This window comes from Piliocolobus tephrosceles, chromosome 1 (assembly GCF_002776525.5).
Source record: "Piliocolobus tephrosceles isolate RC106 chromosome 1, ASM277652v3, whole genome shotgun sequence".
Classification (NCBI taxonomy): Eukaryota; Metazoa; Chordata; class Mammalia; order Primates; family Cercopithecidae; genus Piliocolobus; species Piliocolobus tephrosceles.
The window spans coordinates 176,909,250-176,929,914 of record NC_045434.1 but is presented as its reverse complement, the minus strand read 5'-3'; the positions used below and the strand labels follow the sequence as shown (position 1 = coordinate 176,929,914).

Here is a 20,665-nt window from a genome sequence, read left to right as displayed (position 1 = left end):
AGTGAGACCCTGTCTCAAAACATATAAACGTGTGTGTGTGTGTGTGTGTGTGTGTGTGTGTGTGTATTCCAGGGAACATTAAGACTTAGAGGCAAACTCCAGAACTTAAAGACAAAACATGAAAGTGCTAAGAAATTCCGTGCTTGTGGAGAGACAATTCCAACTCTTTCCCTGAACCCGGGCTGAGTCCCTTCGCTGTGAAGTTGTGGGGATGAGTGGGCGCCCAGCGCCTGGCGCCGAATGAAGGCAGCCATTGTGAGTTCCTGGCCTGAGGAAGGGAGGCTCAGTGCCCAAGGATGTGTGACCCGACGTGAGGCCCGGGGAAAGAACAGCGCAGCAACCCCGCAGTATCCTAGGCGACAGGGTATGGGCGGGAGGGTGAGGAGTCAAAGGCGGAGTCACGGGCTCCGCCCCCTTCCTCCAGCTTGGCGCGAGCACAGGCTCCGCGTGGTTCTCACAACTAGCAGCTCGGCTCAGTGAGACCCTGTGCACCAGGGGCTGCTCCTAGCTGGGGTGGCGCTGCAGGGAGAACCGCGAGCTCTCAGGGGTCGGCGGGTGACTTCTTTCCGGAAGAAAGCGAGAAACTTGCTCTGCGGGGTGAACTGGACTCCCCAACTCCGGACGATCAGCCCAGGACTGAGAGTCCCAAAGTCCCCAACCACAAGTGAGCGGCCCCGGAAGGACAAGTCTAGGTCGCTGTCCAGAGCGCCATGGCCGCGCCCGCCCTTCGTTTGTGCCACATCGCCTTCCACGTGCCCGCGGGGCAGCCCCTCGCCCGGGACCTGCAGCGCCTCTTCGGCTTCCAGCCCTTGGCTTCGCGGGAGGTGGACGGCTGGCGGCAGCTGGCCTTGCGCAGCGGCGACGCTGTCTTTTTGGTGAACGAGGGCCCAGGGTCTGGAGAGCCGCTGTATGGCCTGGACCCGCGTCACGCCGTCCCCAGCGCCACGAACCTGTGCTTCGACGTGGCGGACGTCGGCGCTGCAACCCGGGAGCTGGCAACGCTGGGCTGCAGCGTGCCTGTCCCTCCCGTTCGCGTGCGGGACACGCAGGGTGCCGCCACTTACGCCGTGGTCAGCTCGCCCGCCGGCAACATCAGCCTGACCTTGCTGGAGCGGGCCGGTTACCGCGGACCCTTCCTGCCCAGCTTTAGGCCCGTGCCCTCTGCGCCTGGCCCTGGGTGGGTCAGCCGCGTGGACCACCTGACCTTGGCCTGCACCGCCGGCAGCTCCCCCACACTTTTGCGCTGGTTCCACAACTGCCTGGGCTTTTGCCACTTGCCGCTGAGCCCAGATGAGGATCCCGAGCTGGGCCTGGAAATAACAGCAGGGTTTGGGTTTGGGGGGCTGAGGCTCACAGCCCTGCAGGCCCAGCCGGGCAGCATTGTCCCCACTCTTGTGCTGGCTGAGTCTCTGCCGGGGCCGACGACACGACAGGACCAGGTGGAGCAGTTCCTGGCCCGGCACAAGGGGCCAGGCCTGCAGCACGTGGGGCTGTATACGCCTAATATTGTGGAGGCCACTGAGGGGGTGGCAGCTGCTGGAGGCCAGTTCCTGGCTCCCCCTGGGGCATACTACCAGCAGCCAGGAAAGGAGAGGCAGATCCGAGCTGCAGGGCACGAGCCTCATCTGCTTGCTGGACAGGGGATCCTGCTAGATGGTGATGAAGGCAAGTTTCTGCTTCAGGTCTTCACCAAGTCCCTTTTCACTGAGGACACTTTCTTCCTGGAGCTGATTCAGAGGCAGGGGGCCACTGGCTTTGGTCAGGGCAACATCAGAGCTCTGTGGCAGTCTGTACAGGAGCAAGCTGCCAGGAGCCAGGAAGCCGAAGGATGCCCAGAGCTGAGTGCAGCCAGCTGTCCTGCAGCTCTGGGGAGACCAGCATAGAACTGAGGAACATCTGCAGGAGGCCCAACTAGTGAAAGACTTTGCCTCCAGGGGGCAGGTGTGACTTCCATCTCATCAGTGCCTGCCAGAAGCTGTGTCTCTCACTGGGCTCCAAAGAGGTGGGATTTTTAAACACTAAAACATTTCTTATATACAGTCTATAATAAATATGTAAGATACAAAAAACAATAAAAGAATTACACACTAGGAAACAGAACATAACCAATACTTTCGAGTCCTCCTTGTGTCCCACTGTGATTGTTTCCTCCCACCCACTCCTCAAATCCTGTCATTATGAGCCCTTTGCTTTTCTGTTTCACTCTGTATGTAACATAACCCTAAATAAATGATTTCATATTTGAAGTAGGAATTTAAAACAGAACAAATCTTCTCCTGTGCTTCCTCTCCCCCTAGGGAGCAACTGCAGGTGGGAAGGGGCTGGGTGGGAATTGAGCCCAACTACCTTCTCCAGAGTGATGCCACCGCTCCAATCAGAGCTGACCTGAGACCTAGACGGAGGATGTTGGGTGTCAGCCACTGGCAGGTACTCCCTGTAGCTGCCTTGCCTTTCTCCTGGGGGATGGAGGACAGATCAGTCTGGACAGAACACCCACCCCTGACCCCATCTGCCCAGGGCTGGCTGGGAGCTCAGCCAGAGGAAGTCAGGACCAAGCAGAACGTCACCACTTTTCTGGGTCCCTCCTTCAGATGTGAGGAGTGAGGGACTAGGGAGAGGGTGGAAGCCTCTCCAAAATAGCTATAAAAGGGCGGGCATGGTGGCTCATGCCTATAATCCAAGCCCTTTAGGAGGCTGAAGTGGGAGAATCACTTGAGGCCAGAATCACCTGAGTTCGAAACTAGCCTGAGCAACATAGCAAGACCCCTATCTCAAAAAAATACAACACAAAATAACTACAAAAATAAGCACTTTATTAACAACAGGATTCTCGGAATGGGGGCTTTCAGAGGTGTCACTGGGCTGCACTGTTGAGGTTGGGTGAATCAGTGGAGATGTGAGGCCGAAAGAAATTATCCAGGACTTGCTGGCCCATGCAGGGCTTTTTCCGACTGCCCGGAGAGGACACCTGGGACCTTCTGGAACCCTGTGAAAAAAATGGAAGGCGGGAGGCCTTGTAGTTAGGGGAGGGGGAGCAGAGAATCCTCTCCTTGTTCTCCCTCCCTTTCCCTGACTCTACTGATCTAGCTCAGGCTTAGCATGGAATGCGGTAGAGCTTTCATCCTGCCTCAAGTAACTGCCCCATCAATCAACCTTCCAAAAGGCTGCCTGAGGGAATCAAATTGTCCTAAAAATGTGAATCTGACTCCTCTCCACCTAAAATGGGTCAGCAGCCCAGGGCTCACACCCTGACTGACCCAGCAGACCCTGCTGACCTTTCCAGCTAAACCAACTGCTCACAGCTCCTTGAGCACTGCAGCCTGCACTGGGCCCCACCTTTGCTCACACTACTCTTGGGACTGGAAAGAACATTGCTACCATTGATTCCCCTCCCAAACCTGAAGAAAATGATTCCTTTCTAGGACCCAGATTGTTGTATCCAAGCGAGTTAGAGAAACGCTACACTTTGAGACGAATTTAAGAGTCCTGGCCAGGCGCGGTGGCTCACGCCTGTAATCCCAGCACTTTGGGAGGCCAAAGTGGGCAGATCACGAGGTCAGGAGATCGAGACCATCCTGGCTAACACGGTGAAACCCCGTCTCTACTAAAAATACAAAAATTTAGCTGGGCCTGGTGGTGGGCACCTGTAGTCCCAGCTATCAGGAGGCTGAGGCAGGAGAATGGCATGAACCCGGAAGGCAGAGCTTGCAGTGAGCCAAGATTGCACCACTGAACTCCACACTCCAACCTGGGCGACAGAGCGAGACTGTCTCAAAAAAAAAAAAAAAAAAAAGTCCTTTATTAACCGGTGAGTGAGAAATGGCTAACGCTCGAAATTCTCTCCACCCCAGGAAGGTTCGATTTTCTTTATACTTCAGTTTAGGAAGGGGAGGGGGAGTTCAGCTGCAACAATTTACAGAAGTAGAAACATGTAAAAAAAGTTAAAAAGACAAATGGTTACAGAGAAACAAACAGTTTCCAGGTACAGGGACTCTAAATCTTTCATAAGATGTTATATATGTGGGCTCTGTTGGACACAAACTCAAGGCTTTATGGTGTTATCTCTTGAGCAAAATCCTGGGAACTTCAAAGATTGCTTGCTTCAGTACCTTATCAGTTAATTGGACTCTTTGATATGTTGAGAGTCTGCATACACAAGTTAACTCCTTGAGGAAGCGGGTGGGTGACGAGTCCTTGAACCCTATTTGCAAGGCTTCATTTACAGAAGGAGCCAAACGGAGTTGTCTGGCTTTCTCAGCGAAGGGAGAGCCTATTCATGTGGAAACAAGGCTAGGTGATTAAGGGAGAGTCTAAAACAAGGTTAGGTATGACAAGATTACCAGCTGCTTCCTCCAAACAGCCTTTCCTGATCCTTGTCTCCCAGATAGAACTGACATGGATGGGTGTGGTGGCTCACGCCTATAATCCCAGGACTTTAGGAGGCCAAGGCGGGCAGATCACTTGAGGTCAGGAGTTTGAGACCAGACTAGCCAACCTGTCTCTACTAAAAATGCAAAAATTAGTTGGGCGTGGTGGCAGGCACCTGTAATCCCAGCTACTTGGGAGACTGAGGCAGGAGAATCACTTTAATCTAGTTGTCGGAGATTACAGTGAGCCGAGATTGGGCCACTGCACTCCAGCTTGGGTGACGGGGCAAGACTGTCTCAAAACAAAACAAAACAAAACAAAACAAAACAAAACAAAAAGAACTGATGGCTCCACAATTCATATCCCACAAAATCCAGTACATGCATTTCACACACCTGTGACACTGGAAAGTCCTCATCATTTTTTTCCTTTCCCTCTACCCTGCACCCCACAATGCAAGTTCTCCAGGTCAAGAATTATTCCTCTCTCCAGTGAAGCCTGGAGTGGACAATGTTCACCCAAACATTCGTCAGTTAAATGACTAAAAACCCATGGCCTCAGGCCTGGGGAGACGGGGTTGGGAGAGGCCTAGGAGACTTACCTTGCAGGTCCCTGGCTGTTGGCCCTGATACACACGGAAAACCTAGACAAGAAGACGGGGAGGTGAGGGCTGGCACTTCTTCCAAAAGAGATAAACCAGTGTTCTGCCCTTAACTTCATGTCCCAGTACTTTTGTTTAAAATATGTTTTTTTGGCCAGGCATGGTGGCTCACGCCTGTAATCCTAGCATTTTGGGAGGCCAAGGCGGGTGGATCACTTGAGGCCATGAGTTCGAGACCAGCCTCGCCAACATGGTGAAACCCCATTTCTAAAAATACAAAACATCATGGCTGGGTGCGGTGGCTCACACTTGTAATCTCAGCATTCTGGGAGGCTAAGGCAGGTGGATCACTTGAGGTCAAGAGTTAGAGACCAGTCTGGCCAGCACAGTGAAACCTCATCTCTACTAAAAATACAAAAAAGTTAGCAGGGTGTGGTGGCGCAAGCTTATAATCCCAGCTAATCGGGAGGCTGAGGCAGTAGAATAACTTGAACTTGGGAACCAGAGTTTGCAGTGAGCTGAGATCATACCACTGCACTCCAGCCTTGGTGACAGAGGGAGATAGCGTCTCTCCCCCACAAAAATAAAAATAATACAAATAATACAAATTTAAAAATAAAAAATCAGCCAGGAATGGTGGTACACGCCTGTAACTCCAGCTACTTGGAAGGCTGAGGCAGAATCACTTGAACCTGGGAGGCAGAGGTTGCAATGATCCAAGATCATGCCATTGCACTCCAGCCTGGGCAACAGAGTGAGACTCTGTCTCAAAAAAAAAAATATATAAAACTTAGCTGGGCATGGTGGTACACGTCTGTAATCCCAGCTACTCGGGAGGTTGAGGCACGAGAATCACTTGAACCCAGGAGGCAAAGGTTGCAGTGAGCCAAGATCGCACCACTGTACTCCAGCCTGGGTGACAGGGACTCCATCTCAAAAAACAAATAATAATAATAGCCGGGCACAGTGGTTCACACCTGTAATCCCAGCACTTTGGGAGGCTGAGGCAGGCAGATCGCCTGAGGTCGGGAGTTGGAGATGAGCCTGGCCAGCATGATGAAACCCTGTCTCTACTAAAAATAGAAAAAATAGCTAGGCGTGGTGGCGGGCGCCTGTAATCCAAGCTACTCAGGAAGCTGAGGCAGGAGAATCGCTTGAACCCAGGAGGCGGAGGCTGCAGTCAGTCAAGATAGCGCCATTGCACTCCAGCCTGGGCAATAGAGCAAGACTCCATCTCAAAAAAAAAAAATGTTTTTTTTCTTGTTTACATGCTTGTGTTCATGTAGGAAACACAAGGAAGTACAACAAAGACAACAAAGGTAGTGCCTTTTTCATGGCGGTGGAAACAGCTGCGGTGTGAAATTCCTCCTGGGTCAGCCAGCGAGCGCCTGCTGGTACGGTGGTCACTGGGGTCTGCCCTTGCAAGGCCAGGCCATATACGTGATATGTCAGCTTGATGTGAGAGAAGGTGTGGACAACCTGGAGGAAGGGCCAAGAGGTTCAAATAGGCCTGTGGATATAGCCTCAAAAGCCACCATCCTTGGGCGTTCCGCTGCTCACTTACCTCCCCAAGGTGCCGGAGGCGCGTGGCTGGGAGGGGCCCAGCCCAATGCTGTAGTTCCTGCAGCAGGGCCTTGCGCTGAAGCTGCTCTGAGGGCTCCCAGGTAACGGACGGGAACTCCCACAGTCCTGCCAGCAGACCTGAGAGGGAGGGCAGCCAGGCAGGGGTCAGGCCTCAGCTGCCCATTCCCTCCATTCTCCCTTGTTACTCACGCCACTGCCTTCCATGCCCAGTATCCAGGTACCTGAGTTGGGCCTCTGCACCAGCAGAATTTGGGCACCCCCAAGGGCCCCAGGCTGTTCCAGAACACAGGTGGCAGAGCTCTCCTCCCTGGGAGGCTTGCGGCTGGCCTTTCTGGGGAAGTTGACCACTCCCAGGGTCTGGTCCCAGGGCTCTGAAGCAGGCAGGCACAACTGGCACTGTCCAGCGTTGGGAGCTGGGAACGGAGATTCCCAAACCCTACTCAGGCCGAGAGGGCTTTAGGGGCCAATCTAGAGAGCAGGCTTTGGCCAGGTTCTGCAGAATCTTACTCAGGTTAGAGGAAGAACTGGAGTGGGGCTTCTGACTGGGCCAGGAAGGGCTGGGGGTAGGGGCTAGGTTTGGTGCTCACCACACTCCTCCACATCACGATTGCCTGACAGGCTCCGTGAGGCTAAGAGCTGTTCCCGCTCCACCTGAGAGGCACAGGGTTGGGTATCATAGGGCAGAGTCACCCCTTAGGACTTCTCAGTGCCCCTTCCCCAGTAGGCTTACTCTCTGGCGTGCCCGGCACAGGCTCTGCACAGGGCACTGGCTGCACAGTGGGCGCTGTGGGGTACACACTGTGGCCCCTAGCTCCATGGCTGCTTGGTTGAAATCTCCTGGCCGGGCTGGGTCCACCAGCTGCTGGGCTAGACCCCTAAAAGAAGGGAACACTGCTGTGAGCCAGAGCTCCTTTGGAGACACCCCTGAAGCACCCTTGTTACCCCAACATCCTACCAGAGCCGCTGGGAAACAAGGGTGCTGCTGGGATCAGCACCAATGGCTCGGACACGGCACAGCACCCGTGCTACGTTGCCATCCACCACACCGGTTGCCTGGCACAGAGGAGCCAAAGAGTTAGCCTGGGCTGGGAGGAAGAAGGCTGGGCATGCACGAAGTGGGGGTGGGCTGTGGGATCACCTGGCCAAAGGCGATAGAGGCAATGGCCCCAGCTGTGTAGCGCCCCACGCCGGGCAGGAGCTGCTGCAGGGTCTCTGCTGTACGTGGCATGTGGCCCCCTAGCTCCTCTACCACCTGATTGGAGTGCAAGACTCAAGATTATGAGACACCCAAGACTCCTGGGTTCCTACCCTCCTGCCATCCCCTTACCTTCCGAGCTCCCTCCTGCAGCCGCCGGCCACGAGAATAGTAGCCCAGGCCAGCCCAGAGCTGATTCACCTCCTGTGGGTAGGATCAGAGGTCAGGGAGATCACCTGTCAGTCCCACTATCGTTCCTATTTCCCCTACCCTAGGGTGGCTCTCACCTCCAGGGAAGCACTGGCCAGGTCCTGCAGTGTAGGCCACTTCTATAGCCACAGGCAGGCAGCAAGAGACAAGGTCAAGGGTGAGGGTGGTAGAGGAAGGCTTCTCTACACCCACCCCAAAGTAAAGGGTCTCATCTGGGGTCCGACCCATGACCCTTCCCTTCCTCCCCTGGAGTCACCTGCATCCATCCGGTATAGTAGCTGATCACAGTGGCAACCTGGGTCTGCTGCAGCATGACCTCTGAGACCCACACTAGGGGAAAGGGGTTGGCATAAGGACACTGCTGACCTGCCCTACCTGGCCCACAGCCCCCAGACCCAAGGGCCTCGAGGCAAAGTGGCCCTGCTCTCAGGAGATGTACTGACCAGCATATGCCCGCCTGTCGGGGTCCACCTCATCTTCTGCCTGTCAATGCAACCCCAGATGAGGAGTTAGGATGGAGGGGGCTGGGTGCCTGCCTCCCACCCACTGTCCCTGCTCCTCGCCTGCCTACCCGTCTTCTCCATGGTAAGTCCCGCTTCTCTTGGTCGTACCAGCTTAGCAGGCTCCCTCGGAAGGCTGTGACTTCAGCTACGTCTCTGAATAGATGGTATGGGGAGACAGAGGCCTGCAATACCACCTCTTCCGGCTGCCTGGCCAGGCCTGCTGGGGCCCCAGGACACTCAGGAATCATCCCTGCATAGGCTGGGTACCAGGGTCTTGGGACACAGCAGTCTGTGGCAGTATGCTCCCAGTTAGAGCTTCCCCCAACAAACCCCTTTAAGCTTTGGAGCTGGAGTCAGACCAGAGTTATGTAATTGTGTGTAGCTGTGGCTAAATTTCTGGCCTTAATTTCTCAGGGTAGTACTGCTGGCTTCTTTGTCTCTGAGCCATAATGAAAACCTAATAGTTTTAGCCAGCTATAATATATACTGGTGCAGGACCTTCCTATTTACAAAACACTTTCAGGTTCATAAACTCATTTGGTCCCATGAAAGCCACATGAGGGAGGAAATGCTGAACTACTGCTCTATTTTACTGGTAAGAAAACAGCCATCCAGAGCAATTATCCTAATGTCACACAGCAATATAGTCAGAATTACACCCTTAGTGAGTCTCTTTTTTTTTTGAGACCGAGTCTGGCTCTGTTGCCCAGGCTGAAGTGCAGTGGCACTATCTCGACTCAGTGCAACCTCTGCCTTGCAGCTTCAAGCGATCCTCCCTCCTCAGCCTCCCGAGTAGCTGGGACTACAGACGCTCACCACCATGCGAGCATAGAGAGGGGGTTTCGCCATGTTACCCAGGCTGATCTCAAACTCCTGGGCTCAAGGGATCCACCCGTCTCGTCTCGGCCTCCCAAAGGGCTGGGATTACAGGTGTGAGCCACCACACCTGGCCCTTAGTAAGTCTCTTAATGTCTTGATACTTATCGCAATCCCTTCCCAGCCTGAATATGCCCCCTTTCATGGCCAGTGAGCCTTGGGCCACAACCAAGTTCCTTACCATCACAGGCAGAAGGCTTGGCCTGACTGTTGCTCTTAGCATGCTTCTGCCTCCCTTCCTGGCTGGCTGCCTGCTTCCTGTGACCACTTCCCACGGCTGCTCGTGGCTTCCTCATGATGGCCTGAAACAAAAAGACCCAGCCAAAGCAGTCACAATGAGGCAGAATCTTGAGGCCTTCCAAGGGTGATAGCCATCTCCGTCTGATCCACCATTCACATAGGGTCCAGCTTTTCTCAAGCACTCTCAAGATGCTCATGAGTTTACTCTTGGCTGGCTGCAGCACTGAGATACAACTAGTATAGCTGAGCAAGTGGCCTCAAGGGGGCCAGCGTTACAGCCCTGGAGACATGCAAAAACAGAGGCCAGGGCTGGGATGGGTCAAGGACCAAAGCCTCCTGTTTGGGAGCATTTGTGTATCCCTGATGCTTACTGTGATTGTGTGTTTAGGTGTTTAGGGGTTGTTTAAGTGTGTCTGGGAAAATGGGGGTAGGAGGTTTCTCTGCCTCTTAGAGATGTAGCATGGTTACACTGAAACAGCCTTTAGTAGTCATCTAGTCCAAAACCTTCATTTTATCCTGGAAGAAACCAGGGATCAGAGGGACAAAAGATCTGTCTGAGAACAGATGGCAAATCAGTGGGAGAATAAGAGATTAGCTATTTTTATTCCTAATCTTTTCCTGATCTAGTAAACCATAGGTGGCTGACCATCAACAATGAGAAAATGTGCCTGGTTGATTTTCACTGCTCCCGGACTGTTATAATGGCCGCCTTTTCTCTAACAGCTAAAATTAGCTGATACTTTGTGAGTGCCAACTCTATGTCAGAACTCATGAAGAGCTTTACTGGATCTCTCAATCTCCTGGTGACTCCATGAAGTATGTACTAGTATCACCTCCATCTTACTTATAAGGAAATTGAAGTTTTTTTTTTTTTTTTTTGAGACGGAGTCTCGCTCTGTGGCCCAAGCTGGAGTGCAGTGGCCAGATCTCAGCTCACTGCAAGCTCCGCCTCCCGGGTTCACGCCATTCTCCTGCCTCAGCCTCCCAAGTAGCTGGGACTACAGGCGCCCGCCACGTCGCCCGGCTAGTTTTTTTTTTTTGTATTTTTTAGTAGAGACGGGGTTTCACCGTGTTAGCCAGGATGGTCTTGAACTCCTGACCTTGTGATCCGCCCGCCTCGGACTCCCAAAGTGCTGGGATTACAGGTTTGAGCCACCGCGCCCGGCCGGAAATTGAAGTTTATGGAGATTAAGCAACTTGTTCTTTCAAATCCACAACCAGCATTCTTACACTGTGATAAAATGCAGTCCCTGCTAAGCCTCTGTATCAAACTCTCCCCCCAAAACTTTGACTTTACCACCTCATTTTCATCAAAAGAGCTTACCTCCTCCTTCAGAAAAAAAAAAAACAAAAAAACAAAACTTCAAATCGACCTCCATTTGCACTATCCTACCCTCCTCCTCTTCAGGGTCCTGCTCCTCCAATCCCGTCTAACTGCTGGAACTCAGAAACCAATATCCCAGGCCCGGCGCAGTGGCTCACACCTGTAATCTCAACACTGCGGGAGGCTAAGGCAGGCTAAGGCGGGCAGATCACTTGAGGTCAGGAGTTTGAGACCAGCCTGGCCAACATGGTGAAACCCCATCTCTACTAAAAATCCAAAAAAATTAGCTGGACGTGCTCGCTTGAACCCAGGAGGCAGAGCTTGCAGTGAGCTGAAATCATGCCACTGCACAGCCTGGGCGAAAGAGACAGAGCAAGACTCTGTCTCAAAAAAAAAAAAAAAAAGAAAAGAAAAGAAAGAAACCAATACCCCAAAATATGGCACTCTGACATGCTGAACTCAAGAAGCCTCAAGGTCTCTCTGCTCCTTCTACCCCACAGACGCTCCCAAAGCCAGGACAAAGTTGTTCCTCTGGAACTCTTTATCTGCCTACAGTCCAAACCCACTAAAAAGAATACTTGTGTTTTCTTCCCCTCTCGCTAAGACTAACATGTAACCATACCTGAACAAACCCTTTCACAAGGTGTTGTATACCTCAGGATCATTCAAATTCCAAAGAGAACTACTAACAATTCCATTCTCTGTTCCCATTCCAGTCTCCCTAGTAACCCTTTATTGCCCTTCAACAGAATCTCCTTCTGAACAAAGTTCAGTTTATTTAAAAACAAATAGAGTTGGACACGCTGACTCAGGGCTGTAATCCCAGCACTTTGGGAGGCCAAGGCAGAATTGCTTGAGCCCAGGAGTTCGAGATTAGGCTTGCAACATAGTAAGTCTCTACAAAAACAGAAAAACAGAATTTCTCTTCTACCCCTCCCATAATCTGTTTTGTCAGATGGTATATAAACTTACGAACTCTGTAGGGTGATGGGTAATCACTTTGTGATTCTCATAGTGTGCATGTTAATAAATTTGTATGCCTTTTTTCCAGTTAACTTGCTATTTGTGAGCTGATTTTTCAGCAGATCTTCAGAGGGCAAAGGGAAAGATTTTCCCCTTGACTCGTACACAATCAAGTTCCACCCTCCTTCCCTTCATAGCCAAACTTCCTTTACCAAACCTGCTTACTTCCACATTCATTCTACAATCCATTCTCCAAAGAGCAAAAGAACCTTTTCCAGATCATGTCACTTCCTTCCTTATAACCTTCCATGGCTTCCCATTCTTTTTTTGGTGGGGCAGGAGATGGGGTCTCACTCTGTCACCCAGGCTGGAGTGCAGTGGTGTGATCTTGGCTCACTGCAACCTCTGCTTCCTCAGCTCAAGCAATCCTCCCACCCCAATACCCAACCCCAACTCCAAGCAGCTGGGACCACAGGCGCACACCACCACCACACTCACCTAATTTTTGTATTTTTGTTAGAGACAGGGTTTCACCATGTTGCCCTGGCTAGTCTCAACCTACAGAGCTCAAGCAATCAAACCGCCTCGGCCTCCCAAAGTGCTGGGATTACAGGCATGAACTACGGCGCCGGGTGGCACCCCATTACATTCTTTTATTTTCTTTCTTTTCTCTCCCGCTCTTTCCTTCCTTCCTTTTTTCCTTTTTCTTTCTTTTTTAAATACTCTAGGCCTTTACTACGGGTCATTAAATTCTTGAGCAAGCTGGTTGTGGTGGCTCAACACTGTAATCCCGCTACTCTGGAGGCTGAAGTGAAGAACAGCTTGAACCCAGAAGGTCGAGGCTGCAGTGAGCTATGATTGTGCCACTGCACTCCATCCTGGGCTCAGCAAGACCCTGTCTCTTAAAGAAAAAAAAAGATTGAGCAAATATTTATGGAGCCCCTAATAGATGCCATGCAGTTTTAGGCACCTGGCATAATTCAGTAAATAAAACATCAAAAGTTCCTGCCCTCAGGGAGCTTATATTCTAATGGGGACAGAAAAGGAATAATGAACATAAGTAAATTCCATAACATGTTAGGTGATAAATATTAGCATGAAAAGCAAAAATTAGAGCAAGTGGGGAAAAAAAAGAGTGCCAAGGTGAGGTTTAATGTTGTAATTTTAAAGACTGTTGTCAAGGTAGACCCAAAGCATTCTAAGTGAGTGCAAAGGCCCCAAGGAGGGTGCCTGGTATGTCTGTGGTACAGTAAATAGGCCAATGTGGTTAGAATGGAATCAGATGGGGCTGAGTGGTAGGTCAGAGAAGTAAACCAGATGAGGTGGGGAGGGGAGGGTCACAAAGTCCCTTATAGGCCATTGGAGTGATTTGGCTGCCACACCCTTCCTCTTAGAATAGAAGGCAGTGCTTTTACTACAGCCTTGTGGGTCCAATAATTCGGGCACCATCCGCCTCATCCCCTCTCACTGTGCTCCAGCCAAGGTTGACTGAATTTAGTTGCTTAAATACCTCAAATGTGTCTGTCCATCTTGGGGCCTCACACAATCCATTTCCTGTTTGGACTCTTTTATGCTTTACCTAACATCTAATCATTTTTCAAGTCTTGACTGAAATGTCCAGATCAGGTCCCCTCATCTTATCCTATCACATATTTCTGCCTTGTAGCTCTTACCCCAATGTAATTTCACATTACTTTGATTCTTTCCATCAGTGGGTACTTCCTGAATTTGACTGTAAAAAACGACTTGAGTGCAAGGACTGATTCTCTTCTGTTGACTGGTGTGTGTCCAAAGTCAGTGCCAGGTAAACTGTACACAATAAATACTTGTTAAATGAATTAATGGGATGGGGGATAGTCAAAAGAGTTTCCCTTTTTTAGGATAGGAGAAATCCAAACAGTTTTTTTGTTGTTATTTTTATAGACAGTGTGTCCCTCACTCTGCTGCTCTGCCACCCAGGTTGGAGTGCAGTGGGGAGATCATGACTCACTGCAGCCTCGATCTCCTGGGCTCAAGCCATCCTCTTGCCTCAGCCTCCCAGGTAGCTGGGACTACAGGTGCGCACCACCATGCCCAACTAATTTTTAATTTTTTTTTGTAGAGACAAGGTTTCACTATGTTGCCCAGGCTGGTCTTGAACTCCTGGGGTCAAGCGATCCTCCCACCTCGGCCTCCTAAAGTGATTACAGGCATAAGCCTCTGTGCCAGGCCCAAGCAGTTCTGAATAATGATGAAATGGGCTGAGCTGAGAGAAGCTGAAGATGAACTATAAACAAAGAGTAACAAAGGAGCATTGGAAGGTACAGGTGGATGGGAATCGGAGTGTTTAGGGAGGTACTAGTCTCCAATAGGAACCTCTTTTTTTTTTTTTGAAACGGAGTTTCGCTCTTGTTGCCCAGGTTAGAGTGCAAAATGGCGCGATCTCGGCTCACCGCAACCTCCGCCTCCCGGGTTCAAGAGATTCTCCTGCCTCAGCCTTCTGAGTAGTGGGATTACAGTCGCCCGCACCATACCCAGTTAATTTTTTTTGTACTTTTAGTACAGACGGGGTTTCACCACGTTGGCCAGGCTGGTCTTGAACTGACCTCAGGTAATTCGCCCGCCTCGGCCTCCCACAGTGCTAAGATTACAGGCGTGAGCCACAGCGCCCGGCCTAGAAATCTCTTTCAAGCTCAATCACCCTCTTGGTCGACTATACAGCCTAGTTGCTTCACAATTTGTCCCTTCCTCGCCATCCATACTGCCAGCCTTAATTCAAGTCCCCATTATCACTTGATTGGATTATTTCAAAATCTTCCCTACCAGTCGGTCGCCCTACACCCTCCTCAGCCTCCTCCGACGGCTTACTCCCCGCCTCTTTCACTTTCTGGAGAGCACTGCGCTCTCCATCCTCTCTGGGAATTTACCGATGCCCAGAACACCTTTCTTTCCTCCACACGACCCTCTCGTAGCCTAACTCCTGGGCGTGCTTTAAGCTCAGCTCAGGCAGCGTCACCTTCTCTGGAAAGCCCAAACCCAGTCATCCCCCCACCCCCGGCCCACGCTGATGAAAAGAGCAGTACACCGAAGCCCCGCGTTCCCGCCGCGAGTGCGGGAAAGAAAATTTACCTCCAGCGAGCTCTAGCGCGCCCAGCTTTCCGGCGCACTTCAGGGGGCGTGGCTCGGGCCCATCCCGGAGGCGAGGCGGCAGCACCGGCCAATAGGCAATTAGCGCGCGCCGGGCTGCCTTCCCCGCGCCGGACCCGGGAGGTCCGAACGGAAGTCCGACCCCTCGGCGACCCGACGGCTAGACCCCGCGCCATCCCCGACTGCCTGAACCGCTCCAGGAGACGGAGCGCAAGTCCAGCGTACCCACAGACGACTCAGGCGGGAGACTAGCGGTGTCATGGCCGCCTACAGTGATGATGGCGCAGCTTCAGCTTCCGCAGCTTCCGACGGTGAGCGGCTTCCCAGGGGTAGCCTTCAAAGCCTCTGCGCTCTGGGAGAGGGCAAGGCCTCGGGCTCATAGTTCTAGAGACTCCTCAAGCTTCAGAGGACTGCTCCTTCCGCCTGAACTAGCCACGAGACTACAAGTCCCATTGTACACCGCGGCTCGGGCTGCAAAAGCCAGGAGTGTTGGGAGCATGGAGCTGATGGAGGCATGGCGGGAGATGTAGTCTGGAGCTCATAACGGTTACTAATAATAGTTGTGATTCAGTTCAGTGGAGTGGACTGAGCCTTGTGGTCCAAAGGAGGGTAGGACGTATTGGCAGCTCTGGTGTGTGGCACTATCAGGCTCTGGGGCTTACTGGGAACTGTTGCTTATGGCGCTGGGGCACCATGAGAACAGTAGTGTGGATCCCTGTGGGATATTAAGGGAGCTGAGATCCTCAAGCCCTGCAAAATGTTTCCTGCAGGACACGGGAAAAAAGAATCTCAAAGGTCATCTAGTCCAGCTTTCTCCTCTGTATATTGTGACAGCGAGGTGGGAAGTAATTTACCCAGACTCATACAAGCCACGGGAAGACCCAGGCTTCCTCCCCAAATTCAGGGCACTCTCCACTCCAAGGCCTGTGGGATACAAAGGCTTGTGGGAAAAGCTGCCAATGGAAACTACCCCCCTCACCACCATCACTGTGGCCTAGCTTGCTGTCTGTTCCCCTGGGCTCTTTCCTTAAGCATGAACATCCATCACCCTCTTAACCCCCAGGTGGTGTCAGCAAAAACACAACAGCTGGGGAGGAGCTAGTAGTCCGGGTTCCCGTAGTGGATGTGCAAAGCAACAACTTCAAAGAGATGTGGCCATCCCTCCTGCTAGCCATAAAGACAGCTAATTTCGTGGCTGTGGACACGGTGAGAGTTGGAAAACGAGGAGGGCAGGTGGTTGTGAAGGGGCTGGTGCTAGAGGCCTGTCAACCCTCCCTTTACCTCCCCACAGGAGCTGAGTGGGCTTGGGGACAGGAAGAGTTTGCTGAACCAGTAAGTATAAGCCCTGTTCTCTTTAGTGTCAGCCCTCAACTGTGGAGGGGGGCGGTCACTGACCTGGGTGGTTTGGGTCCTTCATAAGGCTAACTCCCAGCCACAGTAACCCCCAACCCAACCCCAAGGTGCATCGAGGAACGTTACAAGGCTGTGTGTCATGCTGCCAGGACCCGTTCTATCCTCTCCCTGGGCCTCGCCTGCTTCAAGCGACAGCCAGACAAGGTATGAGCTGATCTTACCCCAATCCTAGGTCTGGCTGTGGGGAGGAGGGTAGAGATTCTGGGGAACATCAGATATGAAGCTTTTTTCTCCCAAATCTGTTTTTTTTTTCTAACTTGATAGATTTTTTTTTTCAGTAGGTTTATGGGGAACAGGTGGTGTTTGGTTAAATGAATAAGTTCTTCAGTGGTGATTTCTGGGATTTTGGTGCACCCATCACCCACAGTGTACAATGCGCCCAATGTGTAGTCTTTTATCCCTCACCTGCATCCACCCTTTCCCCGCCGAGTCCATTGTATCATTCTTAAGCTTTTGCATCCTCCTAACTTGGCTCTCCCAAATCTTGATATACCAGACTTTCTCTTTCTCCCAGGGTGAACATTCCTATCTGGCTCAGGTGTTCAATCTCACTCTGCTGTGCATGGAGGAGTATGTCATAGAACCAAAGTCTGTACAGTTCCTGATACAGCATGGCTTCAACTTCAACCAGCAGTATGCCCAAGGCATCCCCTACCATAAGGGCAATGACAAGGTAGGCCTCCAGACTCCCTAGCCTTGAGTCTGCCCTTCTGTAACTTTATTTCTTCCTACCCTAGGCTGGATGCCTGGGGAGCACCTGCTTCTTAGGGAGTATGGGGAATCACTAGTGACAGGGCTTGGGAAACAAGACTGCTAGGAGGGTAGGTAGCATTGGGTAGAGAGAGAGAGAGCGTTCCAAGTGGGTAAGCCTGGGATAAATGCCCAGCAGAAGAGGCTCCCTGGGGGACTCTGTCCTCCTCATTGACCCCTTTACTTTCACCTAGGGTGATGAGAGCCAGAGCCAGTCAGTACGGACCCTATTCCTGGAGCTAATCCGAGCCCGCCGGCCCCTGGTGCTACACAATGGCCTTATAGACTTGGTGTTCCTGTACCAGAACTTCTATGCACACCTCCCTGAGAGTCTGGGAACCTTCACTGCTGACCTGTGTGAGATGTTCCCAGCAGGCATTTATGACACCAAATATGCTGCTGAGTTTCATGCCCGCTTCGTGGCCTCCTACTTAGAATATGCCTTCCGGAAATGGTGAGGAAATGGTTGAGGGAAAGGGGTGGGGCCTGATATGAGTTTATTTCATTCACTTAAGATATTTATTGAGCTCCTACCATGTGCCCAGACAGTGTTTTAGGTGCTGAGGATTCAGCAGTGAACAAAACAGACCAAAAAACCCTGCTCTTATGGAGCTTATATGCTAGTGGACCATTACCCTCTTGCGCTGTTGCAGTGAACGGGAAAATGGGAAGCAGCGGGCAGCTGGCAGCCCACACCTGACCCTGGAGTTCTGCAACTATCCTTCCAGCATGAGGGACCATATTGATTACCGTTGCTGCCTGCCCCCAGCAACCCACCGTCCTCATCCCACCAGCATCTGTGACAACTTCTCGGTGAGAGCACCCACCTATTTCTTGGGAGGGGAGGTTCTGATGCCTGGAGCCTCTTTCTAAGCCTCTTTCCCACCCCTAGGCTTATGGCTGGTGCCCCCTGGGACCACAGTGTCCTCAGTCCCACGATATTGACCTTATCATTGACACTGATGAGGCTGCAGCAGAGGACAAGCGGCGACGGCGACGACGTAGGGAAAAACGGAAGAGGGCCTTGTTGAACCTACCAGGGACACAGACCTCTGGGGAAGCTAAGGATGGTCCTCCCAAGAAGCAGGTCTGTGGGGATAGCCTCAAGGCTGAAGAAACCGAGCAGGAGGTGGCTGAGAATGAAACTAGGAACCTGCCTCACTCCAACCAAGGCAATAAAAATGACTTAGAGATGGGAGTTACAGCAACAAGGCCTGAAATAGCTAATACAGCTACCTCAGAAGTGCCAGGGAGCCAAGCCAGTTCTAACCCAGTACCTGGGGATGGATTGCACCGGGCTGGTTTTGATGCCTTTATGACAGGTTATGTGATGGCCTATGTGGAAGTAAGCCAGGGACCCCAGCCCGGCAGCTCTGGACCCTGGCTCCCTGAATGCCACAATAAGGTATATTTGAGTGGCAAAGCTGTACCCCTCACAGTGGCCAAGAGCCAGTTCTCCCGTTCCTCCAAAGCCCACAATCAGAAGATGAAGCTCGCTTGGGGCAGCAGCTGATGCAACTTCCACCTAGCACTCAGGTGGAACGGAGGTATTTTGGGTCTTTCTAGCCTGTAAATGTCATACTCAACTACTACTGAGTTTAGGGAAAGGGGAGTGTCCTGACAGACATATCACTGCATTGCCCTGGACCTCCTCCTTTATCTCAGTGTCTTGAGGTACAAGTAAGAAGGCTGACCAGCACCTGCAACACCGACTTTATTTTTAAGTCTGAAAATGTCTTGGGAAAGTTTTACAAAAAAAATCAACAGAAGCAAGTTATGAAAATATTTGACCAGCTTCATCTTTGGTTATTTCTTATTGCAGCTCTGTAAGGACAGACTGTTCCCAAAGTTCCAGCCATGGCAGGAAGGGAAGAAAATCAGTCCATGTATAAACCATTTAATCAACTGAATGTGTCACATGTTGACAAATACATAGAAGCAGGCCCTAGGGCCTACAAAACCAGCCCCACTCCCAACTATAAGGTTGAAAGTCTTATGGGGCAGAACATTAAGACTGCTTTATAAATATGAAAATAGATTAATCAACGGGAAAAGGGTCTTTGAATAGGTTAGCTAAGAGCCATGACCACAACACTGCCTTGCTCTCCCCTTGCATAGAAACATAGTGACGTGGTCTGACCATGCAGTAAGTGCAAACAGCAATTACTCAAGTGTCTTAGAATACTGGCAAGAAGCACCCCAATCTTCAGGTCTGGGAAACAGCCATGCCCATTATGGCTTTTAGTCAGCTCCATGTTCCACTCAGTAGCTTACATGCCCCAAGAAAGGGCAAGAGACAGACCTGGGGTGGGGAAAGAACCGGGGTAATGGGTGCCTGCCAGCTCAGCCTAGAACTAGACATCCTCTGGTCCTGTCTGGGGAAGTGCACTGGAGGGGGTCCAGTGGGAGGCAGACCTCCTTGCCGGATTTCAGAGGCTTGATATCAGCTATTGGCCCTAACTAGGAAGGCCTCTCACTCCTGCCTCCCCTGTCATACACAGCCAATGGGCACTGGGAGCCCAGAAGTTGAGCCTGGGTTAGCCTAGCCTGCCTACTCTGTAGGCTCCAGGGAAGAATCAAGGCTGTGCACCTAGGGGGCCATATGGTTTCAGCTGAAGGTCCATCCCCAAGGTGAGGCAGGGACTAACCCCCCTCACCCATCCTGCTTTCCCTGGGTTTGCAGGCCTGTGCCTGAGGTGGAAAAGGTGACTGGAGTTGAGCCTGCTGGCCTTTCTTCTTCTACCTCCATCTCCTCAGAAGCACCCACAGGGCATGGACTGGTCCCCTGGGGCCTGGACCCAAAACCGTTTTCTTCCTGGAGACTGAAGCAGTCCATAGCCTCATGGGCTTGAGCAGCTGGTAGGGCAGATGCCCGGAATGGTGGGATCTCTTTAACTCTGTACTTGAGACTACTTAGGCGTGGTGGGGGCCCATCAGATAGCGATTCTTCCCGGCCCACAAATGGACAAGCCTGATGCAAGAACTCAGGCGAACCAGGCAAGGAACGCCACCGGCGAATAGGTGGGGCCAGGGGCTCCTGCCAGTCAGCCAGGGGCATAGTTCCAGGCCCTGGTGCATCCAGGTCAAATACCAGAGAGATGACAGACTTGCTGGGCAGGTCAAAAAACTTGATCTTGCCCCCCTTGAGGTCCTGGCGAGCACTAAAAGGGTTGACTTTGGGGGTGCGGGCAGCACCATCTCGTGGCCGGTAGTATGGGTCCAAGACGCTCACTGTACGTGGGGGCTTACGGGAAAAGATGTCTGACTGGCTTCGAGACAGCCAGATGGTACGTCTTGGGCATGGTGACTTGTGGGGGATCTTATCTTCCAGGGAGCTTAGTCGCTTCACCCCAGGTGCTTTCTCCAAGAATCCTGAAGAATAATTAAGTCTGGGTTACTCTCACTAGTCATAACAAATAGAAGCAGCATTTTACCACATAATGTTTTCACTCATGAAAGGAAGTTGATACCACAGCCCCGTTTCACCAATGAAGAAACAGACTCGGAGATGG

The 20,665-nt window shown here is 51.8% G+C and overlaps 4 protein-coding genes across 15 annotated transcripts in view; 2 read left to right on the top strand and 2 right to left on the bottom strand.

The window, feature by feature from the left end:
• Positions 1-258: 258 nt before the first annotated feature.
• On the top strand, positions 259-2,095 carry HPDL (4-hydroxyphenylpyruvate dioxygenase like). Its single transcript, XM_023221444.1, has one exon. The coding sequence runs from the start codon at positions 711-713 to the stop codon at positions 1,881-1,883; it is 1,173 nt and encodes a 390-aa protein (XP_023077212.1). The 5' UTR covers positions 259-710; the 3' UTR covers positions 1,884-2,095.
• Positions 2,096-2,792: 697 nt separating this feature from the next.
• Positions 2,793-15,464, bottom strand: MUTYH (mutY DNA glycosylase). Of its 12 annotated transcripts, none has more exons than XM_023221452.2 (16): positions 15,216-15,464; positions 9,519-9,639; positions 8,530-8,681; positions 8,402-8,441; positions 8,215-8,288; positions 8,036-8,077; positions 7,881-7,952; positions 7,692-7,805; positions 7,509-7,606; positions 7,284-7,428; positions 7,141-7,204; positions 6,775-6,966; positions 6,534-6,670; positions 6,296-6,448; positions 4,970-5,011; positions 2,793-2,986 (listed from the first exon to the last, which is right to left on the bottom strand). In XM_023221452.2, exons 1-16 carry the CDS (start codon positions 15,249-15,251, stop codon positions 2,855-2,857), a joined length of 1,614 nt encoding a protein of 537 aa, XP_023077220.1. In that variant the 5' UTR covers positions 15,252-15,464; the 3' UTR covers positions 2,793-2,854. The 12 variants fall into 12 exon arrangements, with proteins under 12 accessions (XP_023077220.1, XP_023077221.1, XP_023077231.1 ...); XM_023221453.2 differs by having other exon boundaries at positions 8,530-8,678; XM_023221463.2 differs by having other exon boundaries at positions 8,530-8,614.
• TOE1 (target of EGR1, exonuclease) lies at positions 14,468-18,941 on the top strand. The gene is made up of 8 exons (XM_023221464.2): positions 14,468-15,301; positions 16,054-16,196; positions 16,282-16,322; positions 16,451-16,547; positions 16,918-17,076; positions 17,348-17,607; positions 17,807-17,966; positions 18,046-18,941. Exons 1-8 carry the CDS (start codon positions 15,250-15,252, stop codon positions 18,664-18,666), a joined length of 1,533 nt encoding a protein of 510 aa, XP_023077232.1. The 5' UTR covers positions 14,468-15,249; the 3' UTR covers positions 18,667-18,941.
• Positions 18,851-20,665, bottom strand: part of TESK2 (testis associated actin remodelling kinase 2) — a 129,775-nt gene continuing 127,960 nt past the window's right edge. The window contains exon 13 of the mRNA XM_026455736.1: positions 18,851-20,525. Coding sequence (XP_026311521.1) covers positions 19,807-20,525 — 719 coding nt within the window. The 3' untranslated portion in view covers positions 18,851-19,806. The remainder of the gene's footprint in view (positions 20,526-20,665) is intronic.

Excerpts from the sequence above, each read along its gene's own strand:
- HPDL (XM_023221444.1), top strand. The coding sequence starts at position 711 with ATGGCCGCGCCCGCCCTTCGTTTGTGCCACATCGCCTTCCACGTGCCC.
- TOE1 (XM_023221464.2), top strand. The coding sequence starts at position 15,250 with ATGGCCGCCTACAGTGATGATGGCGCAGCTTCAGCTTCCGCAGCTTCC. Across the intron at positions 15,302-16,053 it reads AGCTTCCGCAGCTTCCGACG|GTGGTGTCAGCAAAAACACA; the intron begins GTGAGCGGCTTC and ends CTTAACCCCCAG. Across the intron at positions 17,608-17,806 it reads GAATATGCCTTCCGGAAATG|TGAACGGGAAAATGGGAAGC; the intron begins GTGAGGAAATGG and ends GCGCTGTTGCAG.
- MUTYH (XM_023221450.2), bottom strand. The coding sequence starts at position 15,251 with ATGACACCGCTAGTCTCCCGCCTGAGTCGTCTGTGG. Across the intron at positions 7,806-7,880 it reads TGCAGGAGGGAGCTCGGAAG|GTGGTAGAGGAGCTAGGGGG; the intron begins GTAAGGGGATGG and ends CACTCCAATCAG. Across the intron at positions 7,429-7,508 it reads CTTGTTTCCCAGCGGCTCTG|GGGTCTAGCCCAGCAGCTGG; the intron begins GTAGGATGTTGG and ends CCCTTCTTTTAG.